The sequence below is a fragment of the Martes martes genome (assembly GCF_963455335.1).
Source record: "Martes martes genome assembly, chromosome: 1".
Taxonomy (NCBI): Eukaryota; Metazoa; Chordata; class Mammalia; order Carnivora; family Mustelidae; genus Martes; species Martes martes.
Genome location: NC_137888.1, coordinates 105,514,207 through 105,536,131, shown reverse-complemented (window position 1 = coordinate 105,536,131; position 21,925 = coordinate 105,514,207). Strand labels below are relative to the sequence as shown.

The window sequence follows — 21,925 nt, the reverse complement described above, 5'->3', positions numbered from 1 at the left end:
ACTTCTCATTATAACAGCTTGAAACGCAGGGCCGCCTCCATACACAGGGGCCTGTATCACAGCCTTCTAGGACAGTAAGTCTAGCAAGTGTTCTGGAAGCACCCCACAGCTCTTTGTCTCTCCTCCCCTAACAACCAACAGGGCACCCCCACCATGTCCATTTCAAGGGTCCAACCCTCCGGGACAGTGACCCTCCGACAGCCCCTCACAATCATGGACGGGGAAAAGGAAAGAGGGGTGCCAGGTTGCAGGGAACAGTGCTACAGCGCCAGCTCTGGAAAGGAGGCTGCCCACCTATCCATACCCCTTCTCCAGAGGGAGCAGGCCATAAAGCAGGGAGGCAGTGAGCTTAATTGAATTCATGTTTAATAATTACAGGCACCGTGCCCCCCCCTTCCCCCTGCCCAGGCAGCAGCAGGGGTGGTGCAGGGGCTGGGGCATATGCCCCCAGCAGCGAGGACGGCAGTCCCATGAGTGATTTTCAGAAAATAAAAAAGGACCCCAGGGGCAGGCGGTGGTGCCCCCCCACCAAGACACACCAAATTTCAAGACTTTATATATAATATATCTCTGTGCCCCAGGGGGAGGAGAGGGACACCTGGCAGCATCCTGGAGGGGGGGCCCCAGGCAGCCCCACGCCATCCTACCTCTTCAGCCATTTTATTAGCTCAGACACATCGCACTACAGGCACCCATTGCCACCGCCGCTGCTGCCGCCCCCCCTGCAGTCCGGGCGGCTGGCCGGGCCATCCGAGTGTCCATGGGGCTCCAAGTCCCCGGCCCCACCCGCCCTCAGTTGTGGTCAGACTCCTCCTCCTCCGCCTCACGAAGCCACTTGAAGAAGGCTGTGACAGATTTAAGGGCCACACCCTTGCCCTGTTGCTCAGCAGGGTCCTTGCTACTCTCCCAGCTGTAGAAGGCATCCTCTTTCACCACATCCTCGTCATACAGCGTGTCAAAGAACATCCGAAGCAGGTCTGCAAGCAGGCAGGACGAGAGCAGTTAAAAGGAGTGCTGCCCACAGCCACCCCACTCCACTCCGAGGCTCCGCGGTTAAAACAAGGGGCCTGCCCTGCCATCCTGATAATTGTGTCTGACCATCCCAGAGTGACTAGGTAGGTGGGTCTGTAACAAGATGTTATTCTCACGTTCTAAGAGAGGGTGCACGGTAATGAGTCACAGCAAAACCTTACAAACCTACCCAAGCTTCACCTCAGCAGCTTCACTCATGATATATTTGATGAGGAAAAACTATACACAGAATTGGTACTCCTCAATTTAGGAATGACATTAAGTCCCAGATGTATCACTCACCAAAGTCAAGGCTTTATAACCTGAAATGGTCACTGGCCCCCATTATAGATGCTGGTAAACTCAGATCCCAATTTCCTCTTATATTCCACACATATCCTGAACATACAAATCCTCTCTGGCCTTAAGACTTTTACATGTGTTGCATCCTTTGCCAGGAACATCCTCTCTTGTCACCTTCTACTGAATTCCTTTAGGCTCAACTCCAGCACCCCTTGCTCTCTGACCCTCTTTCTCCACACATCCTGGCACTAGTTAAGCCTTCCCAAGCACTTGTCCTATAAGCACTGAACACAACAATCCCATAACCCCACACTGCACTGCCAAACTTTCCAAAAGCAGAGGGAGGCCAAGCAGCAAACACATTTTCTTCTGAATACAAAAAGCCTTGGATCTGGAATCCAGGCCCAGATGAAACACTTACAGCCATCTATGAGAAGCTGCAAGCCAGGATGTTCCTCAGGGTACACACACCCTCAAATCCGTAACACCGCTCCCCAGACCCATCCTACAGCAGCAGAGCATTTATCCCAAACTTGTGTTCCAAATTCCATGCACACCCACCCTGAGGACCTACACAATTATCCACCCTGCCCTTTATTTCTGAGCCCAAGTTTCTCCCATCTAAACACAAAAGGCCTCCTTTACAACCACATCTCTTACAATCAAACGAAAGATTTGTCTTTAGACGAGATTAATCTCAAAGATTCTGTCTACACTTGCTATTTTCCTTTCTTCCTGTCTCAGTCAGGTATTACTCAGTCGTTTTCAATCCAGACTGCCCCTTCTTCTACCAAATACTGTTTATGCCAGAATGGCCTCTATGTTTTTACACCCCAAAGGCCCTAAATGTTCAGGTCTGCTCCTATGGAACTCTCAAGTAGCACCTAATATTACAGACCACTTCCCTCTCCTAAAATTACTTTGTTCATAGGGCCCTGTCCTCCTCTGATCCCTACCTGTGGGTCCTCTACTTCCTCAACATTCTATCCCAGGCTCTCACCACTCTCCCTCAGGCAATCCCATATCCTCTGGTGACTTGCATGTGTTACCCTGTGCCAACTTTTCACACATGGGCCACCAACCCTGACCTCTTCCTTTCCAAATGAATTCCCATACCCAGCTGTCTACCTGACATCTCTGATCACCCCCACCCATGGACTGCAAACTCATTATCCAACATTCCCAATCCCCCAGGCGAATGGTACCACATCATCCCCTCACCTGCTAAAAAGAGCATCCTGGAAGTCCTGTAACTTCCCCGCTCTTATGATCTCTCCTGCCACGTCAGTGTTTTGTTTTCACTGTAACCACACAACTCCCAGCTCCACTGCTACCAACAAGTTCGAGACACCAAAACACAATCCGCTCCGAATTCACTGCTCTTGCCATGTTCACATTCACCCTATTCCAAACCACTCTTCCTACTTACTAATGGCCAGGATGATCTAAAAACTTAAAATCCCACAAACCTTTTTCCCAGCCTTAGGCTGAAGGCAAAATTTGTCCCATGGCTTAGACAGCCCTGCAGGACCTGGCCCACGTCCATCTCTCCAGCCCCATCTCACCTCACACACAACTACTGCTATGTCAAGTCCTTTCTGCCTCATGCCCTTCCTTTACACACAATTCCTTCATTTCAAGTCTCCCCCTCCCATTTGTCATTGGGCTGGTTTGTCAGTTCCCACTCATTATCCCTTACACTAGGCATCCCCGGAGAGCTCCCCCTGCAGGACCCATCTTCCAACACTCATCACCACTGCTAAGACTCCATGCCTACACAAGAACTGAGCTTGACTTAATTACTGCCTAAGTCCCAGTACCTTGACACACACCTATTTGCTGAATGCACACTCTCAGGCATGTTAACCTAAATCTCAGTCTCCCATTATGGAAAAGGGGATGATAGTTGTGAGAATTAAATGAGGCAAGGAAAGAAAAGCCTCTCCGCCCCACGCCAGGCCTCAAGAGTACTTGGTCCTTAGAAATCGTGATCACTTCTCACCTCCATACTCCTGGCATCTAACAGCTGGCTGAGCAAAAAATGGCAGTCAATTAGCCTTCAAAGCTGAGTCTTAACACCTTCCATTTGTAGGCAAGGAAACAAACCCGTGCAGGGGGAAGAACTCAACCACCAGGGCATTTTGCTCTTCAGGGACCACCCCCCTTTCTTGGGTTGAGGCCCTTTCCATGACTCCTCCCACTCTCTGGCAGCGCCCCCATCCCCACGCCCTGCGGCCTGGCTCTTACTGGCGGGCTGTTCTAGGGTCACTACAAGGGCCTGGAGGGCATAGAGCGCCTGCAGCTCCTTCTGCTCATCACACAGGTATTTCTGGAGCAGTTTCGCTCGCGCTTTCAGCACCGCGACATCCACTCGGAGCGGCGTCTCAACTACAGGGAAGAAGACAAGAGTTTAAGTGGACTAATGCACCCTCAGCCTGGTCCACAGCTAGGAGGTAAACACAAAAACGTCCCTCCCACCATTTGTCTGCTGGGCCCACCCTTGCCCCACCATCTCCCTGGCTCTTCTTACAGATAATTGCAGAATAGCAGACAGTTGTCATGAGGGCTCGAACTAGTGTGTTGGATGCTACCTGCTGCTCACTCAGGTTGGCCTGTGCAGAAGAGAAACAAATGGCCCATAAATTCTCTACCCACACACCAAGAACTCCTCTCCTTTATTCCTCCCTCCAATTTCTCCCAGGAGAAACCTACCTCTATCCAGTCAAACACCCGCTGGTTACTGCTGCCCTCCTTCAGCAGCTTCTCCAGCTGCCTGCTCAGCTCCTCAGAAGACAGCATCCTTTGGCCAGGAGCTTCTGACTCCTCACCCAAGGTATACTCCACCTTCTACAAAAAGACCCACGGTCAGGAGGTAAGTGCACCATGTGAATGTCTGAGGGAAAAGGAATTAGAATGGCCAGTCCCAAATGCTAGAATTAGTTCAACTCCAGGCACAAACCTGTTCAGCAACGAATGCACTGACATCCTGGCCTTCGGGTAGAAATTCCTTCCAACTGAGTCCAGCCTCTCGCCACAGCGTCCCCACCTTTTTGGGACCCTGGAAAAATGCAAGACCAATTCAACAACCTTCTCTCCCTCAAATACCTAGCTCCACAAATGTCACCCAACAAATATTTACTGAAAGACCAACAGGTGCCCACTAGGCACTCAGGATGTTACAGAGGTACCAAACAGGCACAGTCTCTCCATGCCTACAGGTGAGTACTGGACACAGATATCAGCCAAATAATATGTCCACGCAAAGACATAAATCATCTACCCCAGTGCTAAGAACCAGGGGTGGAGGATAGCCTAAGAACCTCTACAGAAGAGGTCAGTCAGCTTTCATAGAATTACCTTTACTGACAAAGGTAAAACAACCAAATCCAAAAACCTCATCTTAGTCTTCCACGCTCCTCTATGCTTCTTTTTCTAAAACAGCTTAGTTTTTCATTATTCCAAGCAAACAAATGCTCATAGAAGAGGACAACTTCTAACAAATATGCCTTTTTGGTTACCAGGTCCAGAAAATTTGAGAAGCAGATATATCCCCCACAACCCCCACATAAACAGTCTGAGCCCATTTTGAGAGGGGACAAAAGATTCTGAACGTATTACTGTTTATAACAAAACATATTCAGAATGATGACATCAACCCTTAGTAAGATGGGTTCACGAATTTTAAAGATGCTAATCCTAATGCCACTGAATGGTCTCAGTTGATACATTACATCTAAACGAACCACCTTAAGTGTTTTAACAGTGTAGCAATAACATGTCCTACAACATGCTGCACCAAGATTCAATGAAATACACATAGTTCAATATGCCTCTTTTTTGAAAACACAAACTACCCGAATACAGGTTTCTACCTAAAAGGATAAATAAGATGCTGAAAGAACCATTCCTTTCCATTCAAGTCTCATCTGTCCAGGCCCCAGGGGCAGCTAAACTCTTCAAAGTGCTCTTCCCAGCTCTGGCAACCACGAAGTGCCCTACCCACTTGCCTTTCCCATCTCTCCGTCTCTCCATGACATTTGCTAGTCACCACTAACTTTCACAAAGCAGTTCCAGCACCCTTCTGGGAAAGATTTCGGTCATGAACATCACCAAAGAGACACTCCTTTGCAACCTCACAGTGCTCAAGATACTCCATTCTATTTTATTTCACACTGTTTTTATTAGGCTGTTTCTTACTTTTCTCTTCCAGCTCGTTTCCTAACTGTGTTTTATTCACTGTGGTATTCTCATTATCTAGTATGTGGTTGGTAAATGTTTAAAAAAAATGCTAGTTGAATGAATGACTCAATCAATCAGGGACTTAGGGTCTTAGATTGCCAATCTCCTAAAGTCTTGCCCAGAACTCATGACAGGAACTGGTCTGAGAGTGCCAGCCTCAACGTTTCCTCTCCCCGGTACCCAACACAGCACTACCATCACCATTAATCCCATCCCACCAAAGGACCATAAGGCATCAGGGTCACGGCAACTGGTCAAAACCGCATGGCAGGAAGAGAAGTTTCAACACGTCCCCCAAAGGCTCTCACTTACCATGCTTTTACACAGAAGCCCCAGGATCTCCAGCAACAGGGAAACAGCTTTGCCCAGGGGTCTCAGAGGTTTTGTAATCTCCCTAAAAAGAAAGAAAAATACAGCGAGTGTGGATAGCCTCCAAAGCCCTCTCAGTACACTACCCCATCCCTCCCTAAATCCAGGCATTGAACCTGCTATATGTGCCTCCCTCCCCAACTTTCTCATCTTTACCTCCCCTGAATCCCACTAAAGAGGGCTTACCTGAACAGCTCCCCCATAGGTATCCCACCTTCCTGCAGAACGGGCGTTACGAGTTCTGCTAGGTAGAGCCATACATGGGGGATGTCAATTTCCATGTCTTCTGCCAATTCTAAGATTTCATACAGCCTGCAAATGGAATTCAAAGTCAGGGCATTCTAGGGGTGCCTGGATGGCTCAGTCAATTGAGTGTCCGACTCCCTGATTTTGGCTCAGGTCGTATCTTGGGGTTCTGGAGTGGAGCCCTGTGACAGGCTCTACACTCAGAGGGAACTCTGCCTGAGGAGACTCTCCCTCTCCTTCTGCCCCTCCTCCCACCTTCCCCCTCTTTCTCCTCTCTCTCTCAAATAAAAATGTATCTTTAAAAAAAAAGGTCAGGGCCTTCTAGCAAAGGCAAACCAGAGCCCAACTCTCCTTCTGGGGCAACATGGCATTGTTAAAGGATCAACTGTGGGGCCCCTTGAAAACACTTCCTAAACATAGGGCAATTATCTCAAGCTATAGCACACTCTGTCCTTGCACAGTACACCCTACCCCTGCCGGAAGTAACGCTGACCAGGCTGGCTGAGGAACCACTCTTATCCAAGGCTGCATGGGTCCTACAGAGGCGGGAAGTCTGTGGGTATGTCAAAGTAGAAGGCCCTCAGAAGGCATACCCTTGGTAGTACTGAGCAGTGGAGAGGTGCCCGGCAAAGAGCAGCTGGTGCAGCAGCCGCCCCATATGCTCCCGAGCGATGGTGCTGCGCTCCAGTGTTGACTCAATGCCATGCCGCACAAAGATGAAGAGCAGGGAGGGCGAGGCCAGCTCCTGTACGCACTGCACTGCCTCCTGCAGGGGTGCGGGCAGGAGGGAGAGGGCAGTCACCGTCTGCTCAGGGCCCCATGCTCCATGCCTGCCAGCACATGTCCCACCCGCTCTGCTGTCACTCAGACCCCACCCACTGCCCACCTTCATGTCATTGAGATGGAGGTATTCCTCAATGATGGCCTTGGATTTCTTCTCCAGCTCTTCCTCAGAAAGCGCAGCCTTCGGGGGGCTCACCGGGGGCAGGGTGGCTTCTCGCTTCACTGCAGGGGGGAGAACAGATTGGAGACCCCTTAGTTCTTCTTTTTAAGACTTTATTTATTTGAGAAAGAAAAAGTGAAAAACAGAGCACAGAAACAGAGGAGGAGGGGCAGAAGGAGAGAGAGAAGCAGACTCCCTACTGAGCAGGGAGCCTGTCATGGGCTGGATCCCTGGACCCTGGGATTATGACCTAAGCCCAAGGCAAGACACTTAACCGAATGAACCACCCAGGCGCCCCATAGAGACTCTTTAGTTCTAATTTTCCTAGCAAGAAAGACCTGGAGCTCTGAAGATTGGAGACTGGCTAGTCCAAATCCCACACCTTTCCCTTCCTCTCCCAGCCCCTTACCGGCATCGCGCCCGCGGTCCCGATCCTCTGTCAGGCTAGCTGCCTTGCGCAGTCCCTCAGGCTGGGAGGGCCGCTCTCTACTCCGCTCCTCCACTTCTTTGCTAAAGCTCCGCTTGGTGGCAGGTGTCCGAGAGCGATCGAGCCGGTCCCCACGGTCACCTCCCCGTTCACTCCGCTCTAGGCGGTCTCCCCGGTCCCCAGCTTTCTCACCTCTTTCCCGACTCAAGCTACTCCTGGAGAAAAAAACAGGCATGTGACCTCTCACCTGTACTGCCTAGGCTAGGCCCACTCTCATAAAGCTACCATCGGGCCTAGTTCCTGGCATCAGGAATGTGCCCGAATTTAGCTAAGGGTGCCGAGCATTACAGGTGTGAGGATTCCTATGACAACCACCGAAGACCAATGACAGTACACCCCGCATGAAGAAAAAGACACCCAGGAAACCTCACCTCTGTACCACACGTCTGCTATCTGTGCTTTCCGTAGGTACTGCTTGTTGAAGGGCTGAGAAGCGGTTCAAGGTACTAGTAGCTGGACGAGCAGCTTCTGATGCTGGGGAGGCAGAAAGCCCAGATCAAACTCTCTTCCTACTTTCTTCCACTCTATCTCCTACTCGCCACTTTAGGACATTTGGTCCTACTCCCAACACGAACAGTTCATTCAGTCCCTAGTCCCAAGCACAGACCTCCTGTTATTACCTAACCACACTGTACCAAAAGCCTCCCCTACAACCAGGGCTCTGCCCTCAAGAAAGAGGATTAACAGTAACCCAACTCTCTACAGTGGCCTCCATACCTGCATCGGAGGGCTTGGCTCCTGAGCCCCCACTGCTGCCCTTGCCCCAGCTCAATCGTCCTCCAGGTGCAAAGAGCTGGTTGTTAGAATCAATGGAGCCGGGCTGAGGAAGGAAACAGAATGGAGAAGTCATGAATCTGATCTGGCCAAAGCCCACTGCTACACAGTAGCAAACAGCCTAGACCAAAAGCCTGGCAAACTTTTCCTATAAAAGGCCAAATAGTAAATACCTTGGGCTCTGCAGGCCATACAGTTTCTATTTCAACTATTCCACTCAGCCACTATAGCACAAAGGTGGTCACAGACAATACTTAAGGAGAATGATTATGTTTTTTTTTTTAAAGATTTTATTTATTTATTTGACAGAGAGAGATCACAGTAGACAGAGAGGCAGGCAGAGATAGAGAGAGGGAAGCGGGCTCCCTGCTGAGCAGAGAGCCCAATGTGGGACTCGATCCCAGGACCCTGAGATCATGACCTGAGCCGAAGGCAGCGGCTTAACCCACTGAGCCACCCAGGCGCCCGAGAATGATTATGTTCTAATAAAACCAAGGACACTGAAATTGACATTCTGCATAACTTCATAATACATAATATCATCTACTTTATTCTTTTCAACCGTTAAAAAACCGTAAAGGCCACTTGTTAGCTGTGGGATATAGAGAAGCAAGAAATGGGCCAGATTTGCACTCTGAGTTTGCTGACCACTGGCTCAGACAAATGTGAATACACCCCCTTGAGCTGGTAGTCCTATCTCTAGCAAGCTAACAGTCCAAGAGGAAAAATTCAGTGGCCACCTTTCCAACTTCAAAGAGTGAGGGCACCAAGATCCAAACCTAGGCTCAGTGTCTGTTTGATCCCTCTTTACCCTCCCACGGCCACCATCACCCTCTCCAATACAACCCCCTAACCTTCGTGATCTTGGTGAGTCGTGAGGTGTCAATAGGGCGGCTGCCCTTGCTGATGGGGACTGTGTTCCAACCACCATCGTCCACAAGTGGGAGGCCACGGCCTGGGACAAAGAGAAGAGCATATTGCAATAATGAGTACCTCCTAGCACCCTATCACCTGGGGCCGCCCCCAGCCCCCCTTCCTCAGATCCTCAGTTCCATCATGTGGTCTCAGTGGCCCAGACACGTGGCACTAACAAGAAGTCATCAGTGGAAAGCATAACCCCTCACTCTGCCCCCTCCTAAATCTGAGCCTCAAACTCACTAATGGGTGGGCCTGGAGGGCCGCCCCGACGCTTGTCGCTGCCCTTGGCCATCAGCTGTTGCACTTTTACATGTTCCCAGTGCTCCTCCATCTCAGCCTCCTTGTGAATCTGGTCAATGGTCTTGGGACCCTGGTCCCCACGGCGTGGCACCCAATTGCTCTGCGGGGACAGAAGACCAGTCACAAGGTCACCGTATCAGAGGGCCAGCTGAAGCAATGTCGGGAACCGGGGCACCGTATACAGGCAGCAGACCGGCAGTGGGAAGGAGAGGACACACACCCGTCGCAGATCCAGCACGTCTTGCAGCATAAAGCGGATTCGGGATGAAGTCTTCTTTTCCTTAATAATTTTTTCCATCTGGTTGAAATACTGATCCATTCGGGGCTAGGAAGAGGCCAAGGGATCAGGTCAGGAACCGGTAATACCTCCCCCACTGCCACAGGCCCGGCTCCTCCTCAGACCCTCAGCTCCATCACTGGGGTTTGGCGGCCCAGACAGCAGCCCAGCAAGGAGCTGGTGAGCCAACAGCAGACCCCAGGCACTTCGGCCTGTCCCACTCCACATGCCAGGACCCCTACCTTGGCTTTTTCAAAGTCCAGATCTTTGCCAATGGTAGTGAGCAGACGACAAAGGCATTCAAGGGACTCTTCGTCATGGTTCTTAAGTAACTTGACCACACAGTCATGCATTATCGCCTCTGTTAACATCTTCAGCTTAAACAACTCGCCAATAAACTTGATATTCCCTAGCGAGCGCCGCCGGGCTATGTCTCGAGCCTCTTCCAACTCTTCCTTCAGGCGTCCCCGTTCCTCTGCCTGCCAGTTATAGGACAGAAATCCATGAGAGAGGTACCCAGACACTGGACTAAAACTCTTCTCTCCTCCACTATCTGGATTCCCACCCTAGCAGCAAGCATTCCTGCCTTAAGGCAGAGAAGCCTCCAAAATACCATCGCCCCCAGCCCCCTTTTACTCCCCACCCCACCACGTAGCAGAGCAGCAAGAGGCAGGAAGAGCACTTGGCGCATCCCTCACCGTGGCAGCTTCATCCATCTCTTTTTGCTTCTTCTCAAAAACTTCATCATCATCTTTGTCTTTTTCAAACTCTTTCTGACATCGATTCAGCAACAATTTTCGGAAGTTCACAGTCACTGTTGGCTTTTCTGTAGTGGGCACTTTCAGCTGTACGTCAGAGAGAACATCACATGTAGATGGGTCCCGAGCGGGCAGACCCTCCCAGAGTCTTTAGCTACCTAACCCAGGAAGACCCCTGGCCCCCACTCTGCCACCTCCTGGCTGCCATCAACAGCAGAGGCTGGAAGAGAACCAAGAAGCTGAACTCAAGGAGTCTTAGGAAGAGAAGGAGGAGACTAGATCACAAGGGTTAGTAACAGTGGAAACTAACCGCCATGAGGCAGCGGCACATGTTGGCATAGGCCACAGAGAAGTTGGGCTCTGAAATGGCCTTCTCGAAGATAAGGTCAATGACCCCTTTGAGGCGTTCCTCAGTGTCAATGGCCAGCTGCGTCACCTGCTTCATCAGCTGCTGGAACATCTGGGGTGTCAGCTTATTCAGGATGGAGCGCACCCTGCGGAACAGGTCCTGGGAGAGAGGACAGAAAAGACACAGAATCCAGTGAGGTTCTCAGAAGAGGTCGGTGGGAGAGTGGGAGAGATGGGAGAGGGTGGTAGGGGACTCAAGTAGCCATCAGTGATAAGAATGACAGAAACAAAGAGGGCAGAGCTGGCTCAGAGAGCAGAGCTGAAGAGAAGAAACACAAAAGCAGCCCTGGTCAGTACCTGGGTTTTGCTGCCATCAGCATCCTCTTCCCCTCGATCCTTATCAGCGGCTGTCCGCTTGCTGCTGGGTTTCCAGGCTTTCTCTGCTTTGTTCAACTTTATATCTTCAGTCATTAACACTGTGGCAATGATCTTGCGGGGTTCCTTTCGGGGGCCCTGCTGAGAGCGCCGGGGTCCCAGACCAGCCTGCTAAGCAAGGGGTAAGGACGAGTGAAGACACAGAGCAAGTCAGCAGAACCCGTTACACTGCTATAACACATTACCAGGGCAGATACCCCCTCCCCTCAGCAGGACAAGGGAGCCATCCCCTCACCCCCCTTGACCATCTGACCCTCTAGCCAATCCCACTCACCGGCCCTCGGGGCAGCTCCCCACCTGGCCCACCCCTCGGGGGCCCACGGTTGCTGAGGGCTGGTCGACCAAGGTTGGCAAAGGAAGGAGTGAAGTCTGGACCACAATTTATGCCTTGAAGTCTAGTAGGGTCCAGTGGCCGCAGTGGTGTTTTATTGGCCTGCAAAGGGGACAGGGAAGGCATGAGAAAGAGGCTATGGCTCCTGACTACTCTTTGAGGACCTCAGGCCCCTCCCCCAGCCAGCCAGCCAGCCCAAACAGACCCTCCCCCTCAAGCCTACCAACCTTATCCAACACCACATCGCTGATATGGGGCAATCCCTCCGGCTTCTGCATGCTGGCAAAGATGAACTGAAAGCCAAGGAGGAACTCACGGTCGTAGCGCTTTTTCTCTTCAAGGTTTAGAGGCTTCCACTGATCTATGAGGAAGACGAGATGAACCAATCATACCTTCAGTCTCTCAGGGCCCTGGCAACAACACCCAATCCTTCTGAACCTTTCTTTTAGGATACCGGACTTTTTTTTTTTTTTTAAGGTTTATTTACTTATTTGAGAGTGCGCCCGCACACACGTGCAAGTGAGCAGAGAGAGAGAAAAAGCATGAGTGGGGGGGGAGGGGCAGTGGAAGAGGAAGAAGCAGGCTCCCCACTGAGCAGGGAGCCGATATAGGGCTCAATCTCAAACCCTGGGATCATGACCTGAGCCCAAGATAGATGCTTAACCCACTGAGCCACCCAGGTGCCCCAGCATACCTGACTTATACTCATACTTCTGTTCCCCAGGCTGGATGTTCTCTGCATTGTGAATTTTATCTTCCTTTGAGTCCCAGGTCTCATCTGCTTCCTCGGGCCTCGGGGGTGCACTACTGCCCTCAGGCTCCGGACCAGAACTGGTGCCCACAGGAGGCTGATTCTCCACTTCTGGTACTCCTGGGCTCACCTGTAAACATAGGATATTCCATTTTGGTTGCAGTATGACTAGTGTTCATACCCAAACTCAGTCCTCTCTCCTCCCTTACTTCTGGCTCCCTTACCTCCTTGAAGGCATCCAGAATGTCTCCTACAGCCTCCTTCTTATTGAGCTCCTTAATTTTCCGTCTCCTCTTTGGCACAGACACTGCCACTGTTTGGGGGGGTGGATAACAAAATAGGAATAACTTATGGAGTACCCCTAATCCCTGGGGAAATTAAAAAAGAAGAAAGCAACTACTCTACAGTATTTCCTCTTTCCATCACACCCACTTCAGACTTAAAATTCCTTAATCTTGGAATTTTAACTCTTAGGTTCCATCAAGGGCTTCTAAGACCCAGACACGGTGGCACAAATGAGAGATCATCAATAAAGAGAAAAAAACCCCACGCTTTCCAGCCCGCCCCAGCTCCACCATCCAGCCACACCTTACCTTGGGTGGTGGCTGCTGCCTCCAAATTCTGCGACAGATGGGCTGCAACAGGGGTGCTCTCTGGGGGAAGATGTTCCTCTCCTCCCTTCTGACCCTCAGCGTCTCCTGCTTCTCCTTCTTCCTCCTCTTCCTCCTCTTCCTCCATTTCCTCCTCCTGAGCTGGGGAAGTAGCTGGAGGAGCCATAGCCGGAATGGCAGAGAGGACGGTGGGGGAAGCCACTGATGCGGGAACCTCCTTGGCCTGCTCCTCCGGCTCACTGACTGGGCTTAAGTCCACAGCTGGTGGCGAGGGGGCTCCGTTGAGCAGTTCCTCGGGTTGGGCAGTTGGAGCAATGGGCACCGGGGGTTCAGAGGGACAAGCTTGGGGAGGGAGAGGAGCAAGCTCTGGGCTTGACTCCACCTCTGGTTCCAGATCCTCAGATGGGACCATGCCATTTGGTTCAGGAAGAATTTCCTCTTTGTGAGATGCAGAGGGCGTGGAAACCTGGAGAGGACTGGAAGAGAACTCAGACTCTGGAATCGGTTTGCTAAGTGTCACTTCTACTTCCAGTATGGGTTCAGCGAGGGGAGCAGGTTCTGGAGAGAGGCAATATGGCTCCCCAGGTTCACGGGGCAGAGGGGTGGATTCTTCTACAGACATCTGGATCATCCCCGTTGTCACAGTGTCCCCAGGAATGGAGAGGACTGTGAGATTAGGCTCAGACCCCGGTTCCAAGATTGGGGGTGGTGATGGGGTCGGACAAGGTGATGAAGGCTGGGATTCTGAAGGGCTGTGTTCTGGGCCAGGGAGGCCCGGCCGGCTCCCAATGATTGCTCCCTGGGACCGGTCATCTACGCCACAGGAAAGAAGACGAGTCATTAAAGGCAGGCCTTCACTGCTGTTGTTCCTCCTCCTCCCAGCCAAGACATTCCCAGCCTAACACCCACCCCTGCAATCTTATCCCACCTTAGCCTTTTCCCTTCTCACCCAACATGTGGTCCACTCGCAAAATCCCACTACCCATTCTTCTCTGGCACCCAGGTCAAGTTACTCCACCTCCTCAGCATGTGAAATTCTCACCCTCCCTGTCCCCATAAAAGCTCTGCCCTACCTGCTCACTTACCTGGCCGGACAACAACAGCAACCTGGGGTGTCTCCCCATTAGCTTGAGGCTCCAGACCGCCTCCCGTCTGCAGGACACAAAGGGTTACCAAATTTGCCCTGAAGAGGCCCACAACCCTTCTCTACTAGAGCCATTGCTACTTTAACTCTGCCTAAAAATCCAGGAAAACAGGGAAAGAAATCCCTTAGTTGAAAGAAAAGATCAAAGGACTTGGCAACCCAGGTCAGAACAGCCATCCTAGCCAGGGCCTCACGCAAAGATCAGACAATACCTGGGGAGGGGTGGGTGTGGAGGCGGTGCGGGCCCCAGACATGATCTCCTCCGTGATATCCTTCCCTCCTTGGTTTGGATCTCGAATTCGGATCTGGGGAAAGAAAGCTCCGGGATGAGTGGGAAACAGGAGGAGCCCACCTCTCCCCCTGCCCCACTCCTAAGACTCTAGGCCAACCCCCCACCCCACACTGGGAAGCAGGCGGGTGGGTGCCGGAAACCCCATGAGTTCTACTGTCAACCCATCCAGCTCATCTTGTACTCCCTACCCTGGCCCCCACCCCTAAGAGACCCTTGACCTCACAGAGCAGCCCCGTACATCACAATGCCCCTCCCTCCATCAGCCCTGCCCCACCAGCAGTCCCCAAGTCACTGGCTGCACACCATGGGGCCCAGGACCCCCATCTAGCACCCATACAGCTCACTTGTGGCTAGTCTGCCTGATCTCTGGGGGCAGGGCCCAGATCCAGTGGGTGGAGCCAGGGTGACTCAGCGGCTTCCCCAGCCCTGGCACCCTATTCTGGGCACCACGCCCAGGGCTTGAGGATTGAGCAGAGGCGGAGGCCTCAAGAGCTTCCAGGACTGGGAGGTGGGGGGTGGGGCCACAGAAAACAAACGATTTCCAAGACAAGCCACCAGAAACGTAAAACCAAACATAGATCTTATGGACCCCCAGAACCTGGGTCTCTCAGGAACTCCTGCAGGAGCCTCTTCAGTCCTCCCATGAGCCACTTCTACACTTAAGTCTTAGTCCTTACAAAGAACCTAAGCACTTCACAGATCTCCATTCTCTAACCACTCCCAGCTGAAGATCTCCTTCCTCAACTTTCTGCTCCCTGACCCACAATGTGCCTGACCTTGATTCTCCCTCCCCCAGATGTCCCAGAGCCCCTTGCTGCTACTCACAGTCTTCCGCTCCCTCTTGGGAGCAATCTGGGGTGGCTGGTTCATCAAAACTGGGGCGGGGGCCACACCAGTGGGAAACTGCTGCACACCCTGAGCTGGGTAGTAGGCGCCAGCTTGGGGGAGGGGGAGAGACACAGAAAGGAAGAATGGCGGCAGCGTCAGGGCCCAACCATATACAAACGCCTGCTTGAACGCCTCCCATCCCCAGAACCTCTCATCACCCACAGCCGGCCCCTTGCCCTGCCCCACCCACCTCCCCAAGGGAATTAGGTGTCTATCAAAGCTGGGGAACCAGTCTGAACTGCGTTTATAAGAATTCCTGACACTGACATACACACACCTCATAGACAGGCACTCCTTCACCACCACATACCAGCTACCACTACCAGGACTTCTATTTCACTTCTACTCTGTAAGGTATTATGTATGCCCCCAACCCCAGCAACATACACGCATGTATTCTGAGGGAGCAGCAACTACTTAACCTGAAACAGAATCAGGTCTTTGGCTGGGATTGAGAAAGACAGATTTGCCAACCCTGTTCCACTCAACCTGAGTCCAGTTCCAGTCTCCAGCCCTTTACTAAGGGGCAAGGAAACAAAGAGTAACATTATGAACCAGGCCCAGGATGTGGAAAAATTAATTCCTTAAAGCAATGGTCTCCAAAATGGGATGTATTCTTTAATCTCATCCATAATCTCCACTTATTTTTAACAAGCAACATTAAGTGTGTTGTTTAAATGATGCATGTGTATAAACAAACAAAAACATACATGTATTAGAGGTACATACTCAAAATTTTTCCTGATAGATGATCAAAAAATTTTGGAAACCACTGCCATAAAGAACAGACTAATCCTTCCCTGGAATATAAATGAAAAACAGCTACAAAACCTCCCAAATCCATGTTACATGGGCTCCCACCAACCAGGGAACAAGTGTCACAGGGAATGCTTACTAAGAGGCCCTCAAACTTGTGCCTTGGACACAGGGAAGACTCCCAACTCTCGCCAATAGGATAAAATGCTCCCTGTCCCCCCCACCCCTCCACCCAACACCAGTTTCACATTAAGCACCAATCCCTACTACCTACTAACCCTATCGTTTTTAGACCGAGGAATGAGCCTAGGAAGGGTCTAGGAATTCGTGGGTGAGTTTAGATGCTCCCTGGAACTCACTCCCACCGGACTTCCTCCTCTGCTTACCGTAAGTCCCAAACTCTGTAGGGCTCGCACCCGGATAGAAGCTTGGGGCTCCTGGCTGTACAGGATACTGTTGTGTCGGGACAACATATGTGGAACGCCCCTGGTGGGGAAGAGGGAGGAGGAGAAGAGAGGAGTTGAGGGAGCTATGAGTACTGTATCAGACTACAAAGAGAATGCAAGGCATGACAGGACAAGACCCTGTGGGCAATGACCAGAAGGAAGTCCCACCACTGCAGAAGAGATGGGACTGGAAGGTCAGGGTAGGGGAGAGGAGAGTTGGGGTTTAAAGTTCCGAGGCTTCCAGTCCCCAAGCCACCAACCTCACCTGTCCAGGGATGTAGTAGGCCCCTTGGGAGGCTGAGTAGGAGATCTGGGAAGGGATCATCATTACTTGGGATCCAGCAGGGTAGACATGGGCAGCTGGGCCAGGGCGGGCGGGGGCTGCACTCTGCACTCGGGTGGCTGCACTGCTTGGGGGCTGGGCCCGGCTGGGGTAGAAGTGCTGTCAAGAGGGAGGAAGGCAGTTGGTGTTGGGAAGGGAGAAAATGGGACAGCAAAATGGCCACTCCACAATGTCTCTCATCTGGGGAGAAGTACTGGAGGCTCTGGAGCACAAGGGCCAATCCTAACTCACTTGACCAACTGATGGTTAAGTGGCCCCTGGTACTCACATGTAACCTCCACATTCAGGTATGCACTTTGCACTCCACGAATATTTACTCCCTCACTGCCGTGCATTCTCATGTCACCTCTACCAGGCTACCCCTCTGCAAAGGCTCCCTAATACCCAGATGCATCATGCCTAAGTAAAGCCCTTTTGGGCAGCATACTCCCCAGCATGCATTGCTCCACCCTAAGGTACAGAGAAGCTAACCACTACCATGCAACAGTCTCCCAGTTCCCAGATATGCACTCTGCCAAGATCTAGCCTCTAACATGCATCACTCGGCATCAGACTGAGGACCTTAACAGCAGACGTGTCCCCACCCTGAAGACCCCGTCCCTGTGTCTAGCCCTTGACTAGGGTGGAGGTTAAGGGTGAGACCACAAGAGGGTCCAGGATTAGCAAAGGGGTATTACCTGCAGAGACCTGAATCCTCCCTGAGAGCACATGGGGACAGGAAAGAAGAAAATTATCCCCAAGGTGATGAGGGGGAAAAAATGAAGAAGCAGGACAAGAATGCTCCCACTTAGTGAGGAAGAATTTAGGGAACAGAGAAAGGCAAGAACCAGCTGGAGTGATTATCTCGCCATAGTGCAAAGAGAAAGAAGGGAAGGGGAATGGAACATTCACAACCCCCTAGGAAAAGGAGGAAAGAGGAAAACAGGCTTTGGCAGCAGGGCCCAAAGCACTGCTCCCAATTCTCAAGGCACCAGGACCCCTAGTAATGCCACCCCCACCGATTCCATACTCCCCAAGGGGTTGGCCACCGTAAGTAATCAACAGCACTAAGTGCAGAGCCGCATGAAAGAACACAAAGCAACTGTCAGGAAATTGGGGCAGGTACAGGGCCTCCAGAGTTTCCATCCTAGGCCCAAAACTGGCCTAAACTTTCCATGGCTCCCACCCAGGCCCCCTACTCCCCTCCCCACAGCCCCTCACCTGGCGGGGCTGAGAAGGCGTGTTCATTTGTGTCGCTTGTGGCGTACTGAACACCACCGGTGCTGTCTGCCCCGGGGGAAACGCTGGCTGAAGGGGGGAGACCAGAGTTCAGCAAGAGGGGAAACCCGGGTGGGGCAGAAACCTAAGCTGGTAAAGTAAGGGGAGCAGACCTGTGGCAGGAGCTTCAGCAGTCCACATGCCCCCTGTTCCCCATGACAGCCCCTGAGAACAGCCCAGGGGCCCTGTCTCAATTTGGCAGCAGGAAGCTGCACTTTGCCCTGACACAGATGGGGGGTGGGAAAATCCAGAGGTTGGAACCTGTTCCTGACCAGCTGCCCGATCGCCCCCACCCCCATCCCAGTCTCTACTAATTCCTCCCTAATTACCTGTGGGAGTCCAGGGGATGGGGCAGGTGGGGGGCCTGTGGGCTGTGGAGCTTTGTTCATTTCATTTGGTGCCACATCAGGGTCCCCCCAGCACCTGTTAGGAAAGAGTGGAGCTCGGAAAGGGGAAGGGACCCAAGCTTAAGGCAAATGGGAGTGGGGGAGGGGATGAAGCAAGGGCTGGGTCCCACACGGAGTCCCGGAGGCGTGAAGGGGGTGAAGGAGCAGAAAAGATCCATCTTGCATCCCCACCAACACGTTGTCAAACCCGCGTCACCTCCAACCACCCCCCTGGTCTGCTGAAACAGCCCCCTCACTCACCCCCTCGGTTAAGAATAAGTCCACGGTGCGGCCTACAGGTTCTGGGCATCCGAGGGCCTGGGGTTGGGAGGTGAGGGGTATCAACCTGGCTCCGCGGGGCCCAAGACCAACCAGACCGGAAATTCCAGGTCTCGCTGGCACCAGGCTCCCGGATCACAAACGGAGCTAGCAGCTTCGGCCGTGGTGTCCCCACCCCCCACCTGGGGACACACGGTTCGGGGGCCAGGCCCAGGGACACACAAGGCACGCCTGCTGCGGGTGGCCGCGGGGGCACCCTCACGGGGCCAGACGCGAGGCCTGCCGCCGCCCAGGAGTGGAGGCCAGGAAGGGCGGGAGTCGGGCCGTAAAAGGCCAGGCGGGCGGCGGCCGAAGAGGAGCCGGTTCCTAGCAAGTGAGGGTCGGCCCGGAGGGCGGGCGGGGCCGGGGGCTCCTCCCTGCCCGCTGCTGCCGCCTCCCTCCCCTGCGCCCTCCCTGCGCAGCGCCGGCCAGTGCCAAAGAACAACGTGTCACTTCCCGGCGGCCGGGCCGCAAAGGGGGGAGGGGGCGGTGGGCCGGGAGCCGCGGTGCCTGCGCCCGCGGGGCCCCCTCGGGTCAGGCCGAGGTGGCACTTCGCGGCCGGAGAACCCGGCACCCTACCAGCCCACGGGGACCGCATATTCCGGCCCCGCGCTCCCCCACCCCCACCCAGCAGCCAGGCCGGGCCAGGCCGGGCACACGTGGGCCAGGGATCGGGCCCTGGCGGGTCGGGGCCCGGGCTTGGGCCGCGGGGCCAGGGCGCCGGGGCGGCTGCGCAGGGCGGCCGGTCCCGGCCCGGATGGCGGCGGATGCGGGGGGAGGGGGTGGGGGGGCCGGGTCGGGCCCGGACATGGCGGCTTTACCTTCAGTCTCCTTCAGTCCGCGCGGCCGAGCCCCACGCAGCCGCACAGACGTAGTCCACAACCATTTCCGGCTCCCCGCACAGATCCCGCTCGGCGGCCACCGCTTCTCCGCAGGCGCAGCCGGCGCCCCCACGTGACCGGCGCAGAGGGCGGAGCTGCGCTCGGCGCCGGGGAGTACAGACGATTTGCCCCGCCTCGTCATGTGACAGTCATTGCCCGCCCCCTTGTCCCCTCCCGAACTTTGGAACTTCCAGACCGACCCCCTTCTGCGTCTCTGTTCCGCTGTTCTTTTAGTTCATTCATTCTTTGAACAGGCATTTATTGAGTGCATACTAAGTACTAGGCCAGTGGTGGCGGCGGCGGGGCGGGGCGGGGCGGGACGGGACGGGGCGGGGCGGGGTGGGGAGCGTGTTGAGAATACCGAAATTAAAGACTCGCTCCTACCAAAATAAATCATGATACAAATACGTAAAGAAATACAAATTATGCAGCCTTTGAAAATAAAGTAAAATACCTATTAAACTGAATGCTAGGCTAAAAGGACTGAAACATTCTAAGCAATTCGTACGAGGAAATTTGCCTTACAAATATCAGCCACTACCTGGGAGGGATAAAAGTCAATCATGGAAAGTTCAGAATAATGATGGAAGAAGTAATCCCAAAATTCCTGCCGTGCAGCCAAAAGACTTTTGGCACCAGGAGGAATCGTCCTAGAGTCAGAGCCAAATTCACATACTCAAATAGCCTAGGTTTTAATCCAAATTCTGCTACTTCCCGGGCCATGTACTTTCTACCTACCTACTTAATAACTGTTGTAAAATGGGAAGATTTGAAACCAAGCAGTTTGGCACAGTCTGAGCTTTTAACCACCGTGCTCTCACAATGATAAATTCCACACTATTGGATTAAAGATTAAGTAAAGGGGTTAATTCCTGTGAAAAGGGCTTGAAACAGTGCCTGCGTACCTGCCAAAGACACTCTTGTGCACTATCTGTGGGTGTGGGTGTGTTCATGTGCACACATATAATCTCAGAAGTAAGAAAACATTTTCTCCATACCAACGAAAACGTGGTCACTTAATATATATGACCTATGTGATCTCAGTCTTCACAATTTCCTATAAAACAAACTGCATTCTTCCCATTATGTATGTGAGGAACTGAAGCTCCAAAGGAGAGCAAAATAGATTCATGGAGGAACCATAGTGAGAATGAAAATGCAGATCTAGTGTTCTCTGACTCTTCATTTTGGTTCTGTGACTTTATCATGTACGACTCCTTTCTCTACTCTTCTAATTTCTTTCTCCTAAGCAAACTAATATATAAAAATCAACTACTAAATATTTATATATGTATGTATATATGTATATATACATGTATATATATATACATATATGTATTACGTGTCTACATGCCAACTGAGAGAAACCTCTCTCTCCAACTTGTTAGAACAAGGTACCACCTAAAAGACATCTCCACCTGATCATCCCACAGGCATTTCAAATTGTGTATGCAAAAAAAAAAAAAAAAAGTGTATGCCCAGATAGAAACTTATCATCTCTCCCTACTCAGGAGTCCTCCACCTCAACCCCATACATGTTGGTGCCCATGTATTCTTTTCTAATGAATAGTGCCTAACCTGGAAATCTGGGATTCATCCTACATTCCTTCCCATCCATGTACTATCTCTAATCAGTCACCAGGTCCTCTTGATATTTGGATCAAATTCAAGTCCTATTACACTTAAAAGATCTTTCTTCTGCCCTTCCCCACTTCTAATACCCTAGTTAAGGCATTTATTCCCTTTGCCTGGTCTCCCAGCCTCCATGGTGAGCTTCCTAACCCAGATAACTTATGCCACTTTCCTGCTCTCACTCAGTGGTCTCCATTGAGAGATACTGTCAATTTGAGAACAAAGCTCTTCTAAACCTGATCTGAGCCCGTGTCTCTTTTACTATATCTACCACACTTTTTCCTGGCTCTGCACACTTAGCCAAAGCAAACTATCCGTGGTTTCTGAAAACAAATTGCTTTCCCACCTTCCTTTAATACTCCCTTAGCGATATTCTACCTTTTCCCTCTGGACAAACTCATCTTCCTCCAGGTCTCATCTCCCTCAAAATTTTCCCCTGACCTACCTAGGCACTTAAGCTCTATTTCAATGATTCCAGGGT

At 52.1% G+C, this 21,925-nt stretch overlaps 1 protein-coding gene across 4 annotated transcripts; it reads right to left on the bottom strand.

The window, feature by feature from the left end:
* Positions 1-349: 349 nt before the first annotated feature.
* On the bottom strand, positions 350-19,883 carry EIF4G1 (eukaryotic translation initiation factor 4 gamma 1). 4 transcript variants are annotated; one of them, XM_080809328.1, is made up of 33 exons: positions 19,753-19,883; positions 18,875-18,931; positions 18,557-18,650; positions 18,171-18,257; positions 16,893-17,069; positions 16,568-16,667; positions 15,363-15,475; positions 14,458-14,550; positions 14,187-14,253; positions 13,084-13,914; positions 12,715-12,803; positions 12,434-12,620; positions 11,967-12,100; positions 11,683-11,841; positions 11,331-11,516; positions 10,936-11,133; positions 10,566-10,712; positions 10,110-10,346; positions 9,811-9,915; positions 9,531-9,690; positions 9,227-9,327; positions 8,316-8,418; positions 7,970-8,072; positions 7,521-7,753; positions 7,055-7,173; positions 6,762-6,934; positions 6,109-6,234; positions 5,866-5,947; positions 4,274-4,372; positions 4,027-4,161; positions 3,845-3,926; positions 3,562-3,702; positions 350-977 (listed from the first exon to the last, which is right to left on the bottom strand). In XM_080809328.1, exons 3-33 carry the CDS (start codon positions 18,614-18,616, stop codon positions 793-795), a joined length of 4,812 nt encoding a protein of 1,603 aa, XP_080665454.1. In that variant the 5' UTR covers positions 18,617-18,650; positions 18,875-18,931; positions 19,753-19,883; the 3' UTR covers positions 350-792. The 4 variants fall into 4 exon arrangements, with proteins under 4 accessions (XP_080665454.1, XP_080665453.1, XP_080665455.1 ...); XM_080809327.1 differs by having other exon boundaries at positions 11,331-11,519; positions 19,753-19,865; XM_080809329.1 differs by lacking the exon at positions 18,171-18,257 and having other exon boundaries at positions 11,331-11,519; positions 19,753-19,864.
* Positions 19,884-21,925: the final 2,042 nt, after the last annotated feature.

What these genes read in the sequence shown, in the direction of transcription:
- EIF4G1 (XM_080809327.1), bottom strand. Translation starts at nt 18,616, where the DNA reads ATGAACAAAGCTCCACAGCCCACAGGCCCCCCACCTGCCCCATCCCCT. An exon ending in CGCCTTCTCAGCCCCGCCAG is followed by an intron (nt 17,070 to 18,170) that starts GTGAGGGGCTGT and finishes CCCTCTTGACAG; the next exon opens with CACTTCTACCCCAGCCGGGC. An exon ending in GGGAGCTGCCCCGAGGGCCG is followed by an intron (nt 11,520 to 11,682) that starts GTGAGTGGGATT and finishes CCCCTTGCTTAG; the next exon opens with CAGGCTGGTCTGGGACCCCG.